At 39.5% G+C, this 13,824-nt stretch overlaps 1 protein-coding gene across 4 annotated transcripts in view; it reads left to right on the top strand.

The window, feature by feature from the left end:
- iqgap2.S (IQ motif containing GTPase activating protein 2 S homeolog) overlaps positions 1 to 13,824 on the top strand; it is a 180,809-nt gene that overhangs the window by 87,204 nt on the left and 79,781 nt on the right. For 2 of the 4 annotated variants that reach the window (XM_041573942.1, XM_041573945.1), the window contains 6 exons: positions 4,334 to 4,401; positions 5,836 to 5,949; positions 7,494 to 7,672; positions 9,101 to 9,188; positions 9,578 to 9,741; positions 12,405 to 12,492. In XM_041573942.1, the coding sequence (XP_041429876.1) occupies positions 4,334 to 4,401; positions 5,836 to 5,949; positions 7,494 to 7,672; positions 9,101 to 9,188; positions 9,578 to 9,741; positions 12,405 to 12,492 (701 nt within the window). 4 annotated transcript variants of the gene reach the window in all.

Here is a 13,824-nt window from a genome sequence, read left to right on the forward strand (position 1 = left end):
AATCCTTTCGGACATTATGAACAATAATTTTTTTTGGACTGTTGCTATCCTGCATTAAGCAGAAGCAGATTGGGCAAATAAATATTTCTGCTGATGATACCCAGGGGACAATATCTCTTCTGCAGAACACTTTAGCCAAATTCTATAACATCACTGAGATGGAATTTAATGCACAATTGCTTCCAGGCACTTGGGTGTCCATTTTCAGAGAAAACTTTGTAGACTTTCTGAACGGGGATTACTTTGCTGAAGCAACAAACTAGAAAAGATATTAAGTAGTAATGAATAGTACAGTTAACCCTACCGCTGGCAGTGGGTGATGTGCAATGAATTCACATTGACTCTGGGATACAAAAAGTATTCTATTGGTAATGCATGGATAATTACTCTATCCGTTAATGAACATGAATCACTTTTATCACCTTTTATCAAAATCTGTAAAGCTCCAGCAGATTACAAGAAGGGATTTGGCATTTTACATTTATCACAGTTAAAAATATATTTGATAGATTTGCCACTTGCAGTTCTACTTATCAGTGCTTTGTAGGGATGCACCGAATACACTTTTTTGGATTCGGCCAAACCCCCGAATCCTTCGCGAAAGATTCGGCTGAATACCGAACCGAATCCGAACCCTTATTTGCATATGCAAATTAGGGGTGGGAAGGGGAAAACATTTTTTTACTTCCTTGTTTTCTGACCAATAGTCACACAATTTCCATCCCTGCCCCTAATTAGGATTTGGGTTTGGCCAGGCAGAAGGATTCGGCTGAATCCGAATCTTGCTTAAAAAGGCTGAATCCTGAGCTGAATCTAGTGCTTTGTCCAGTGTTTCCCATAGAGCCTACAGGAATGAAAGCCTACAGGAATAAAGTGGAAACTTCGGAAAACGAAGCGCTGCATGTGCTTTAGTGCAGTCGACTTTTTATCATAGCGGATTGGAAGACACGTGAAGGCAGTTCGGGGAGATTGAAGAAGAGGCGATTAGTTGCCAGGCGACTAAATCTCCCTGAATCTCCTCGTGTGGACTAACCCTAAAACCTATTTGTGCCAAATAATTGCACGCAAACAAAACTTTCTGTATCAGCAAATAAAATTTTGCAATGCAGAGCCCAGATTTGTTAGAGTACAGAAGAAATTGTTCCTGTTTAGCCTTATCATTTATTTATTAACCAGGGATGATAAGGTAACGTGCATCAGCCAACCTGTGGAACCATCCTTCCTTTTACCTTATATGGGCTGAGGGTAGGAAGTGAGAATTTACCCCACCTTTGTACAGTCTGCTTTCGGTTTACAATTCTTTGGTTCTACCCATTGCTAGGTAACACACAAATATAAATATCAGCAACCAATCAGTGTGACTTAAGGATGTACCTGTATATGTATCAGTGCCATAAAGGTCAGAGAGTGAGTCTGTCGAATGTAGCCCCAAGCTAATTGCCACCTCTGCTTCAAACCTAAGCATTATTAATGTACTTACTTTATGGAGATGTAATAGAGTAAATAACCTTAGAGAAATATGTGGGTGTTGATGTGATGGCCTGACCTGCAGCTCCGTTCTGGTGTCTCACAAAAGGGAAGAATTCCAAGTAGCAGCTGGTATCTCTGATATAAGAGCACAGAAATATTTGAAAAATATCTAGCAAGAGAAGTTTATGTTGCCTTGGATACTAGAATCTTGTGTCTATTTCTGATGTGGCTGCAGAGCTGCCTTGCGCTTATAGTAGGCGGAAACTCCATTGCAAATTTTGAATCACTGACATTTAAGTTATTGCATTTTATATACCGGTGCAAAAGAAGATGCAGTCATATGAAAAAGTTTGGGAACCCCTCTTAATTCTTTAAGAAAGGCTGGTGTTCAGCCAAAACGTCAGTGAATGCGATCTTCTACATTTTTGTTATATATATACAAACAAGGGAAAGTTGCGCTCACCGCTAATTTTTAAAACCATTAGGCGGGGGTGTAATGAGGCTTTGACCACAAAATACATATAGACAAATACAAGAGTCCTCTGCACTCAACCCATTATCAATATATTTAAGACAGAGACCTTTTGTGCATACTGCTACTGAAAAATGCCTTACCCTTTAAACAACACAGGGATTGTTTGTCCATATATTGCAATATATTTAAGGTGGCCAACTACGTCAAAGTCATCCCATATCTGGCCAGTCCTACGCTCAATTTTCATTTGATTCATTAAGAATTCTATTTCTTCATTATACATTTTACACAGGGACTAAGTTTTACCTGCAACTTACTAGCTGCTTTCAAAGTAAAACTCCCAAACTTGGCTGCCCTTTATTAGACACCAGTGGGATCACCTGACTATAGCTGGGAAGGGTGGGAGCTACAACATGGAGCTAGTCACTGCTCCTGTAAAACTTAGTCCCCTAGTTATCAATGTTTCGGTGCCACCAAGAGGACTTCTCTCAAGTGTTCCTGTCCTCTTGCTGGGACCGAAACCTTAATAACCACCAATAAATAACTTCACTTAATTATAAGTCCCATGAGTGCTCCAGTTTTTATTATATGGATATACGTTTCACTAAATGCACCTGGGCTATTTTTTTTTTTTTTTTATTCGACTGTTACTACTACACCAGAAATATAATATAAGGCCAGAAATATACACAGCATAAGGCGGTTCTGCCATCAGAATTATGTTTATTGTGCAGTCTGTTGTAACCAAAATTTCCTTTTTGGTTAAGTAGCAATATAAATCAGCTGACGTGTATTTCTGTAAGTAAAGAGAATAGTGGTTGATGGACATTTAAATTAGAAACAGACCTGATCAAAATTTCGTGTTACTGTGTTAGACTGTAGCGCCTCCTTGTGGAAGTTTCATGCTTTACTGATCGGATTCAAATCAATGGAGCAGGGGGCACTGAGCAGATCTGCTTCTCTCAGCCTGTAAAAATACAAAGCTGGAGCCTTCAGCCTGTGTGCCCATAGCCTAAGGCACCATTTGGTCGCTTCATGCTAGCCGAAAAATGCCTGTAGAGAATACAATACATCCCATGTGCCATGAGCCTTAGTCTTGTGTCTTTTTATACACTCTGTTGCATATTTTCATAAGTAAGCTTAAAAGAGAACTAAACCCCCAAATAATAAAAACCCCTGCCTACTACGTCCTCCACGCATAGGTGATTACCCTGAAAGTGCCCCTAATTGATTACTCATGTTTAGGTGCAGAATAAGCACAGCGGAACTGATGGGCTCCTCGCCATCTTCTGTCTCTTCTGTATTCTTTGGGAAGTGAACGCTGTATTGATGCATGCGTGGTTGGTAGCAACTGCGCATGCGCCACAAGTGCCAGAAATTGCTGAAGGGATGGAAGAGGACCCGAAAAATACCGAAGAGCCGGAAGATGGCGCCCATGAGTTATCCTTTAAATTTTTACAATGTATTAGCGCCAGTGATTCATACATTCTCTCTAGAATTTAGTATTACTCTATTATTGTTAGTAACAAGAAAAAGTAATAACGTTTTCGGTGAACCTGCTAGTTTTTAGGCATATAGTCTTAGGCACATTTAAGAAGTGAGGGAATATTAATAGGCAGTGGCTTCAATTTTTTATGATTTGAAATATCCTTTCCTACTTTAACAGACAGGACCTTCTTTTAATCGCTGAAAGGTTGCAGTTGGCAACTGCACTGGTGTAGTTTAGCAGCTATGTTAATAATCGGGCCCATTATCTGCTAATGTATAGACCCTTCTCTTATTGTATATCATGAGAATACACTGATATCTGTTATTGTAAGAACAAGCAATTGTGGTGGTTTTGACTAGTGTATGTATAGCCCCTGCAAATTAATGCAATATAGGGCTATCAACTATTCAAATTTTTGCAGTTCAATCTGCTTCAATCACACGCGGCGATTTGTTTTCCAAAGTCGTCCGAACTGACTTCAGGCGACTTTGGAAAATGAATCGCTGCGTGTGATTAGCGCCGGCGTTTTTTCATTTTACCTGGCGCAGAGTTAGGGAAGGTTTTTGGGGAGATTGGTCGCCGCAAAGACGATTAATCGCTAGGCGACCAAATCTCCCCAAAACGCCCAGTGTGGCCTAACCCTTAGAGTTTTGCACATAATCATCAAATCAGTTACTAAGTCCTAATTTGCAGATTTTAGGATCTTTCCCGATAGATTACTTGCAAACAAATGTTCAGGCTTAGTTCAGCCTTGTTGGAATGTGCAAAATCCTCAAACATTCCTCAATACCAAACTGGACTATGGATTTGAAGCATCACTAGAAGATAAATAATTTTTAATTTCAAAAGACTTTACATCTGATGGACAGGGGATAATATGCCTATATTTTGCTTTGCAGTCTTTATCTGTTCAAACTTGGGATTGCGCCTCAGATACAAGATTTATTGGGAAAAGTAGACTTCACTGGTAAGTGGCTGGATTAGTATGTGTGTAGTATCTGCCTGCAGGAAGATTGGGTTTTATTTATTTTATAAAATTTTAAGTGGGAAATACGATTCATATTTCCCTAAACCAGTGGCATGGAAGAATGGATTATTGTTCACTCATATCGGATGCACTATAAGTTGTCATTATCATTAGTTTGTCAATGAGACAGTAGTATTGCTGATACAGAGGATGAAGACACACAGGGCTACTAGTAGCTACTAAATAGACAATACTGATAATTGACTTTGCTAAGACAGTACAAGTGTTTTACCAAAGGCAATTCTCTGTATTGTCTATGGCAGGGTATTTATCTCACTACAAATAGCTGCTACTACTACCTGAAGCTACTTTGAGCAACTAATTTTTTGTTTGCCCCCCAAAAAATACCCTGCCATAGGCAACACTGAGAATTTCTTCTGCTAAAAAAATACACAGGGGCAGATTTATCAACTTTTTTTATGAACTCCCATAACTTCGAAATTCGAATAAAAAAAAGACCAACTGAAATTTAATAAAAAAAACCAAAACAAATCAAAGTTTGTTTTATGTGGGTGAATAGGCTGTATTTGATCGTTCGAATCGAAGTAAGATCAAATTCAATTCAAAGTATTTAAAAAATGTTTTAGATTTTTCAAAGTCCACCAATTGACTCCATATGGGTTCGAGGAGATCCCCCATAGGCTAAAACAACAATTCGGCAGGTTTTAGATGGCGATTGGTCGACGTCGAAGTTTTAAAGAGACAGTACATGATAAATTTCTATATTTGAATTTTCGATTTTATTTCAAATTCGAATCGAATTTGGACTTTTCCCTAGTCAAAGTACACAAACATAGCTTGAAATTTGAATTTTTTTACTTACAATTTTCACTTCGACCCTTGATAAATCTGCCCCATAGTGTCATTGTAAAGCCAATTATCACGAGTGTCTATTTTGTAGTTATAGCAAGTAGCTGCATACGTGTTTGCTGTCCGCACTATTCCCTGATCTCCCCCTCTGGCCCCCATTGCACCCGCAAGTAGAGAACAGGTACGCGCTGGGGGCCCGGAGGGGGGTTGTTGGTAGGGTAGGGGGCCTGAAGGGTGTCTGAAGCCTTGGTGGGCCTCAGACCTTCCAATCTGACACTGGCTGCTACTAGTAGCTCTGTGTGTCTTCACTCTATAGGCACAAATTTATGATCTCACCAAACTCTAATAGTTCTGGGTTTGATGCATTTTAAAATACCAAAAACCAGCAAAAAAACCCCACTGTGACCCAAGTGGCTAGCAATATTTTTTTTAAGAATATTTTTAATTGAAGGACAAAGATTTGTTATTTAAATCAAAATACCGGGCTTTGCCCATAATCCAGCAAGACTTACTTTCTGTTTTTCTTCCTTGTACACAATTACTGTAATGTTTGTCTTTCCCTAGAGGAGGAAATCAGCAATATGCGGAAAGAGCTGGAGAAATATGGCATTCAAATGCCATCATTTAATAAAATTGGGGGCATTCTAGCAAATGAACTCTCCGTGGATGAGGCAGCATGTAAGTATGATGTGAGGATATTCTCCTGATTTTAATCTATGGTCCATCTCTGAAAGAACTTCTTTTTTTTTTTTTTAACAATCGCAGAAATAGAGAGACTGCAATATCCACAAAATAATGGGACTATAGACCATACAGCAGGGTTATCCAGCTGAGGGCCCATGGAACAGATGTGGCACTGCAAATGATTTTTATGTTTACTCTTTACACATTCCTAAGATCTCCATAGGCCTCTTTGTACATCATAGTTTTATAATAATAAATCCTCCAGTTTGGTTCAGATTCATAACTTAATTTGATCCAACCAACTATACTTGAAATGTCAGTATTCCCATGTAAATATGTTCAGCAAGGACAGAACACAGATCTTTAAATACATTAGAGATAAATGAACTAGCATGGTGTCACCAGTAAATGGAAAATGGATCAACAATGGGGCACTGCTGGTGGGAAATTGTAAAAAGCAAAACACTTGATATAAAAGTCATCCGTCTCATAGCAAATTACAATATTTTATATTCCACCATAAGCTTTAAGCTCAGGGGGCCTCTCGGACAACCAAAATCACCAAATTGTAAAATTCAATATGGTGGATGTGTGATAGCAAGACCAATGTGATGCATGGCCACTAGGTAAAAATTAAGTAAAGGTTCATCAATTAAATCAAAAAATAGTGATTATAAAAACTGCTCCCTATTTTTTGAAGTGTTATATTTAAATGGTGCTTTCTTTGCCAAAGAACACATTGACTGGAGAAATGGCGCAACATTTTGTGGACTGAAGATTGTTCTTTTTTGGTGTAGTGGTCGCAGACAGTGAAACCCCAACACTGAATTCAAGTCACAGTACAGTGTGAAGTCAGTAAAGCTGGTGGCACAAGCATCATGATATGAGGATGTTTCTCATACTATGGTGTTAGGCCTATTTATCACATACCAGGGATCATGGATCAGTTTCAATACATCAAAATACCTGAAGAGGTTATGTTGCCTTATGCTGAAGAGGAAATGCTCTTGAAATGGGAGTTTAAACAAGACAATGACCCCAAACACACCAGTAATGAGCAACATCTTGGTTCCAGACCAACGAGATTGACATTATGGAGTGGCCAGCCCAAGCCTGACTATAATCCAATAGAAAACTTGTGGGGAGACATCAGAAATGCTGTTTCTGAGGCAAAAGCAAGAAATGAAGAAGAATTGTGGAATGTAATAGGTGCCAGAAGTTGGTGGACTCCATGTAACACAGATGTGCAGCAGTTCTCAGAAACACTGCGTATACAACTAAATATTAGTTCAATGATAATTTCTTCACTTTCTGTAAATGAATAACACAAGTGTGATACATTTTTCTTCATGTTTTGAATAGAATGTGCAGTGTTCCCAGTGCATTTGTGTGTATGGAAACAAAAGCTATTATAACGCCTATAAGCTTTAGTCACTTAAATTGCCACCCTCCAGTGATTAAACCTTCCATTCACCTTTAAATGCTAGATCTCTTTGGCACCGATACATATAATGTTTTTCCATTTTTCCTCTCTTTAGTGCATGCTGCAGTTATTGCCATTAATGAGGCTCTGGACAAAGGAGTAGCGAGCCAGACTATGGTAACATTAAGGAATCCGAATGCAATGCTGTTAAACGTTGAGGAGGGTTTGGCTGAGGAGTACCAACGAGTGCTTGAACAAGCTAAGAAAATAAAGGAGGATAATGCAAAGATAAAGGTCTGTAAAGCTATTAAATACTACTTTTTGTGTAACTGACATAATATGTTTGTGGTTTGTATCATATGTTGAGAAGATATTACCTACACTCAAGCCTGGTAAATGGAGCAGATTGATTGTCAAGGTCCTCCCTTTGTAGAAGGCAGGTATCGCCTTTATACCTGGCACAAAGGATTATGGCTTCAGACGTGCCTGTGGGGATCACTCTGAAAATTGCCTGCTAGCAGGGTAAAGACAAGGGTGCTATATTTACTGTCATGGTTTTAGATGTGTAAGTTTTATTTTTAGGCCATATCTATGCTTTTTCACTATAAATATATCTAACCTTAAAAAGTATCTAGAGAGGAAAGATGTTGACAACGTATACTTTACTTGAGATACAGTTAGTGTGCACCTCTGCTATCTCCTGTGTATTTGAGTTCAAACATGTGACATTTTGTTTTTAATGGTCACAGATTATTCTGTTGCAGCTGCACAGCACAGCTTTATCCTGCCAATTAGAGGTTGGATGTCAGACCTGCAGCCCTTCACCTGTTGTTGAATAATATAGTGATTTAGCAGGAGCTGAAGGGCTTAAGGACCAATAATCACCTCATACTGTGGGTATCGGCGCGACTTTAGTTTTTATCCAGGGGGATTTTGAAAAATGCCTTATAGATATCTAGTTGGTTGGGCACGCCCTCCCTGAAGGCTCCATACATTGGCTGATTTGCTGCTGACTTCTAGAGGGGCCTAGTCAGCAGCATTTATATATGATAAAGGAGAAGGAAAGAGAAAATCACTGGGGATAGAGTCCTGCAGCGGTACCCTGCAGGTTGTGGATAGAAGTTCCGGGTGCGGGTAAAGTCACGGGTCGATGGGTTTGCGGGCCGTGGGTCTTCTCAGCGATATTTACTCCTTTTTTCTGGTCACATCTACTTCCGTTGATGTCTCTTGATTCTTGATGGTCAGCGGGTCCGGGTTGTGGATAAGGTACTTGCGGGTCAGGTAGCGGTTCCAAGCGGGTAAGAATGCAGGTTGCGGGTCCGGGTTGCTGATTGCAGGTTGTGGGTATGGGTTGGGTATGGATCCCAAAAAATGGACCCGCGCAGGACTCTAACTGGAGATATTGACATTAGGTTCTCAGGTAATCACTGGTGGGTGCCTTATATCTGGCACCCAATTGCTTATACCTTTTCTTCTCCTGTTTTACAGACAGACTTAACATCTAGGCATGTGATATTAGCTCAGTCTTAAATAAAAAAAAGTTACTGGTCTGAAAGCCCACCATTGTGTTATCAAAAACACAAAAAAACATCTCATAGTGTATTAATTTGACAAGAAGAAAATGACACTGCACCATTTAGTAACACATTATGAATACAATATTAAAAGTCTTTTACTGCATGTGATGATATTAGTAATTAATGAGAGGCTTGTCATTTGCAGAATAGCACAATTTCCGAAGAAGAGCGGGATGTGTATGAAGAGCTACTTACACAAGCAGAGATACAAGGTCACATCACTAAGGTTAACAGTAAGTACAGATTTAGGTGATGTGGAATGCTTGACATCTCACTGGACAATATCTGGATGAATGTATGTTGCCCAAGTATAAAGGGCAGAGCTGAGAGATGAAAGCTACACTTATATACACGTTTTTGCATGCATTTCCAGCTGTCGCTTTTTTAACAGACATCGCTGGTCAGCCGACTTGCTCCTCTGCTTTATAATACCGGCATCTATCAAAATGGATTTTTATTTTCTAAATTTTGATCCCTCTTGTTGTTATGGAAAAAGAGACCCACATTTGATGCACTCCGTTGCAAAACTGTGATTGAAATTTAAAAAAAAGTTCATGGGGGGCTGGGGGTGCAACTTTCTTTTCTCCTGTTACAGTTTCTGTAAGATTGTCTTTCCTTTCAGCCAATGTAGCATTAGTGCAAGTAAATGAGGCCATTGACAGGAAGGAAGAAGTGGCTTTGCTAAATGGTCTGATGCTTCCTATTCTGAGCCTTTTTGAAGTGCAGCCGAAAAATTCACCATGGTACCTGGCACAATTGTGTAACACTAAAGAACAGAAAACACAGGTAATGGGGAGATTTAAGTGATCCGAACTCGTCCCTCACTGAATAGGCCCACGTTCCGAATGGCTGCAATCTTAGGGTCAGGGCATGCACTCAGATTTGGGGAGATTAGTCGCCCAGTGACAAATCTCCGCTTCTTCGGGGTGACTAATCTCCCTGAACTGACTCCCACTGGCTAGAATGTAATTTGACGGCAGGATGGCACTCAGAGCGCTTCATTTTCTGAAGTCGTCCGAAGTTTCCTCGTAAGGCAACTTCGGGCGACTTCGGAAAACGTATCGATCTGAGTGCCATCCTGCTGGCATTTCCATTTAGCCGGCGGGAATGCAGGGGAGATTAGTCGCCCTGAAGAAGAGATTTGTTGCCGGGCGACTAATCTCCCCGAACCTGCCTGTGTGCCCTGACCCTTATAGACCGCCCATTTGCCCCTGCTTAGGTGGGACAGTTCTGGTTTGTGAACAAGATAAGAGACGGTGTCTGCTATAAAATGGTTTGTGGGGGTTAAACTGGATCATATAGTTGTGGCGGTGCATGTAGGGAAATGGCCTATATTGTCTCTACTAAAATGGGATCTTATAACAACGGCACGTTTTAACTCTTCCCCCAGCATTAACTCTCTGCTGAATTCAACTTGCAATCCGCACATACAGATATATTGCATGGAAAATATTAACAACATAACAAGTCAAGTTGTTTCTAAGGTGCTGTTTAGTGGAATACAATATTCAGGGGTTCTCTATATTTAAAACCAGTAGATGGTCAGTGGGATTTGGGTAGTTTTTTGAATTGACATTGTAGCATTGTACCCCACCACCCCCATTTTTGTTTATCTATAATCTCCAACATCCAGTCGACCGATGAAAGGGGGGTACTGGGACCAATGTATCTGAAAAGCAACAGGTTTCATATGACAGATGTAGAGTGTTTTGCCCCCATAAAGTGACTTAAATAGAGGCTGTTCCTATACAACATGATGGATGAAGTTGCCAACAAAGTGAAAAGACCCTGAAAATATTTTTGGTCAGTTGTTTAAACCCAAAGCATATTAGTATCACCTTAAGATTTGGCTGTTGCAAAATACAATCCTCAGGATAAAATCAGCAGGGGCCTGTTAGTATTTGTAGGTACACGGCAGCTGCAAGTACTGAAAGTGCATCTGCCACAGACCCATTTGCTATCATAGGTGCTAATCTGTACCAGTGCAGTCTATATCTTCCCTAGGGCTATTTAGAACCTTTAAAGGGGACCCGTCACCCAAACAAAATTATCCAAATCCTATTTTATCATGTTAGTCAAGAAAAATGAACTTTATTTACACTGTATAAATTATTTGAATATTGTTTCCATCAGTCTGGGAACTCATAATTATAGCAACCAGGAAGGAACCAGGAAGGAACCAGGAAGGAGCCATTTTGTGGACACTGTTAAGACAAGCCTTGTATCATCTCAGAATCTTGTTTGTGTACCAGGGGACAGGGACCTAATGTCCATCCCCATGCACTGGTTACACAATTAAATCGTTAAGAGAGCTGGGTGACATCTAGGAAGTGCTGAATGGAAAGTGAAAGTAATTGCTTGCCCCGCCTCTATGCCTAGGCATAGAGGCAGGGAAGGAAATCCTTGATTGACAGCTGATATTTTTAAATGAGTTTACAACAGCTATGAATGCTTAAATAAAAAAAGAAATTGGATTTCATATTTAATATAAGAAGGACTTTTAATATACAGATTTTTATGTCTGGGTGACGGGTCCACTTTAATAGTATTTCAGCCTCAATAAGGGAGGAAGTCAGCCTCGGTAAGAATTGCTCCTCAAAAGAAGAGGGTACATCTGCCCAACAATATAGAAACTTGTTGACAATACAAATGAGCACTGGGTTTTTTTTTAACAAGCTTAAAACACAAAGTGTTTATATTTTTTTCCCTTGTCATTGTCACTCTCATAGATGAAATTTATGGAATAAAAAGAGATTGGTGAATATCTGGCATGGAATATATTCACTCGGCTATTGCAGATCTCTTTTAGACCCTCCCGTGCAGTGCAGGGTTTATTGATGCCATTATCTCATTACATGAAAAATCTCATGCTAAAATAATGTATCTGGTCCCATGACCACATATACATGCCAACTACTAATTGCTCTTGAGATCACACAATCCATTCTCTGAAGCCTGTGGCATGTCACATCCTTATTTAATCAAACTAGAACATTTTCAGATGTTAAGAATTCAATATATATTTTTTTTTTTCATAGAATATTTCGTCTGTCATGGTTAACTTTTAAGTTAACTTTTAGTATGTTTTAGATCAATTCTAATCAATTCTAATGGTCAATTCTAATCAACTTTATAATTGGTCTTCATGATTTATTTTTTATAGTTTTTGAATTATTTGCAGCCTTCTTCTGACTCTTTCTAGCTTTCACTGACCACATCTAAAATACAAATGCCCTGTAAGGCTACACATTTATTGTTATTGCTATTTTATAATAAAAAAATGAAAACCAATTGCAGGTTGTCTCAGAATATCACTCTCTATATCATACTAAAAGTTAACTCAAAGATGAACCAGACTGCTAGTATTGAGTGAAACACTAACTACTCTTTGTTCTTCCCCTGCATCGTTATTAATCTGCAGATTTTTTTGTCCTTTCCTGATCCCCTAGAAATCAGGTGTCCCCAGTACTCTTGACAAAAACGAGATTCAAAAAGACGTGAGTGTTGCCAATAAGGAAGCAGAGGCTCACGTTCTTAGTGAGTAAAAGTTTTAATGACTACATGTTTTTCCACTCTTACTCCCAATCAATGAATGTATGCAAACAGTTTACATTTTGATTAACCAAAAAAAAACCCAAATCCTTGAAATAAATGTTGTTTCTGTTGCTGTCCTTCTCAGTGTTGCAATTCCTCCAATTACTACTCTGTGCAGTTTTGGAAGTATTCTTTATGTATAAGGTAGTTATCGTTTCTTTGTTTCATTCCGTAGCCATTTCAGCAGGCCGCTCTCTGCATCTGCCGCCATTGCTTTACTAAACTGCATGGCTCATTGGTGTAATATGAAGCCCTTTCTTGCCCATAACACACTGCTTTCATGTAATAATGCTTCCTTTTTAACCTTTAAAGGGATATTTTAATTTGTTTCCTTTTTTTTACATGTAAAACAAGGGAACTATGGCAGAAAGATACTGCTGGGTAAAAACACTGTAGCATTTTCCTTACAACTTGGATTACCAAGGACACTTTTATTAGAGACCGTTGATTAGATTACCTTGTTAGAGCCATCATGATATGAACAACTGTATTATGCAGACTCCCTGTGTAGTCTTAAATATGTCAGTGTTTTAACAGAAAGTAAACAAAAAGCGTAAGAAGAGAAGGGGCATATTGTTCCTGTGCCGTCTTAGGGCAGAGACGCACGCGAAGATTTGGGGAGATTCTAAATTGCCAGGGATTTGTTTTCCAAAGTCACCGAAGTTTTCTCGTGAGGCAACTTCGGAGGACTTCGGAAAATGAAGCACTCCAAGTGCCATCCCGCCGCCTAGAATAGAAATCGCTGCCGGGATGGCACTTAGAGCGCTTCGTTTTCCGAAGTTGCCTCACGAGGCAAGGCTTTTTGGGGAGTTTAGACGCCCGAAGAAGAGGCAATTTGTCGCCTGGCGACTATTCTCCTCGAGTCTTCGCTTGTGTTTCTGCCCTTAGGGTTAGTGACACATGGGGAGATTTGTCTCATTTTTTAAAAACTAGTTTCGTTTTGTCTTGTAAAAGATAAAAATGTAAATTGCCAGCTACTACTCACACAATGCTATTTGAAATCGCATGTAGTCCCAAAAAGCACAGAGACCCTTTTTGGAATGATTTATCAGAAATAACATGGCTATTCAGAAGTAGTGATAATCTACGCTAGTAAAAAACACAAGGAGATTAGTAGCCGCGATAGTATGCTAATTCTTGTGTACGCGGCATGTCGTAAGTACATAAGAACATATGGACGTAATTTGTAGGGCGGCAATTTTGCATCCTTTGTTCCAGAGACCATACGCTTAGTCATCATCTGCATTCGAAGATACGCACAATACTCGTGCAACA

The sequence above is a fragment of the Xenopus laevis genome, chromosome 1S (genome assembly GCF_017654675.1).
Source record: "Xenopus laevis strain J_2021 chromosome 1S, Xenopus_laevis_v10.1, whole genome shotgun sequence".
Lineage (NCBI taxonomy): Eukaryota > Metazoa > Chordata > Amphibia > Anura > Pipidae > Xenopus > Xenopus laevis.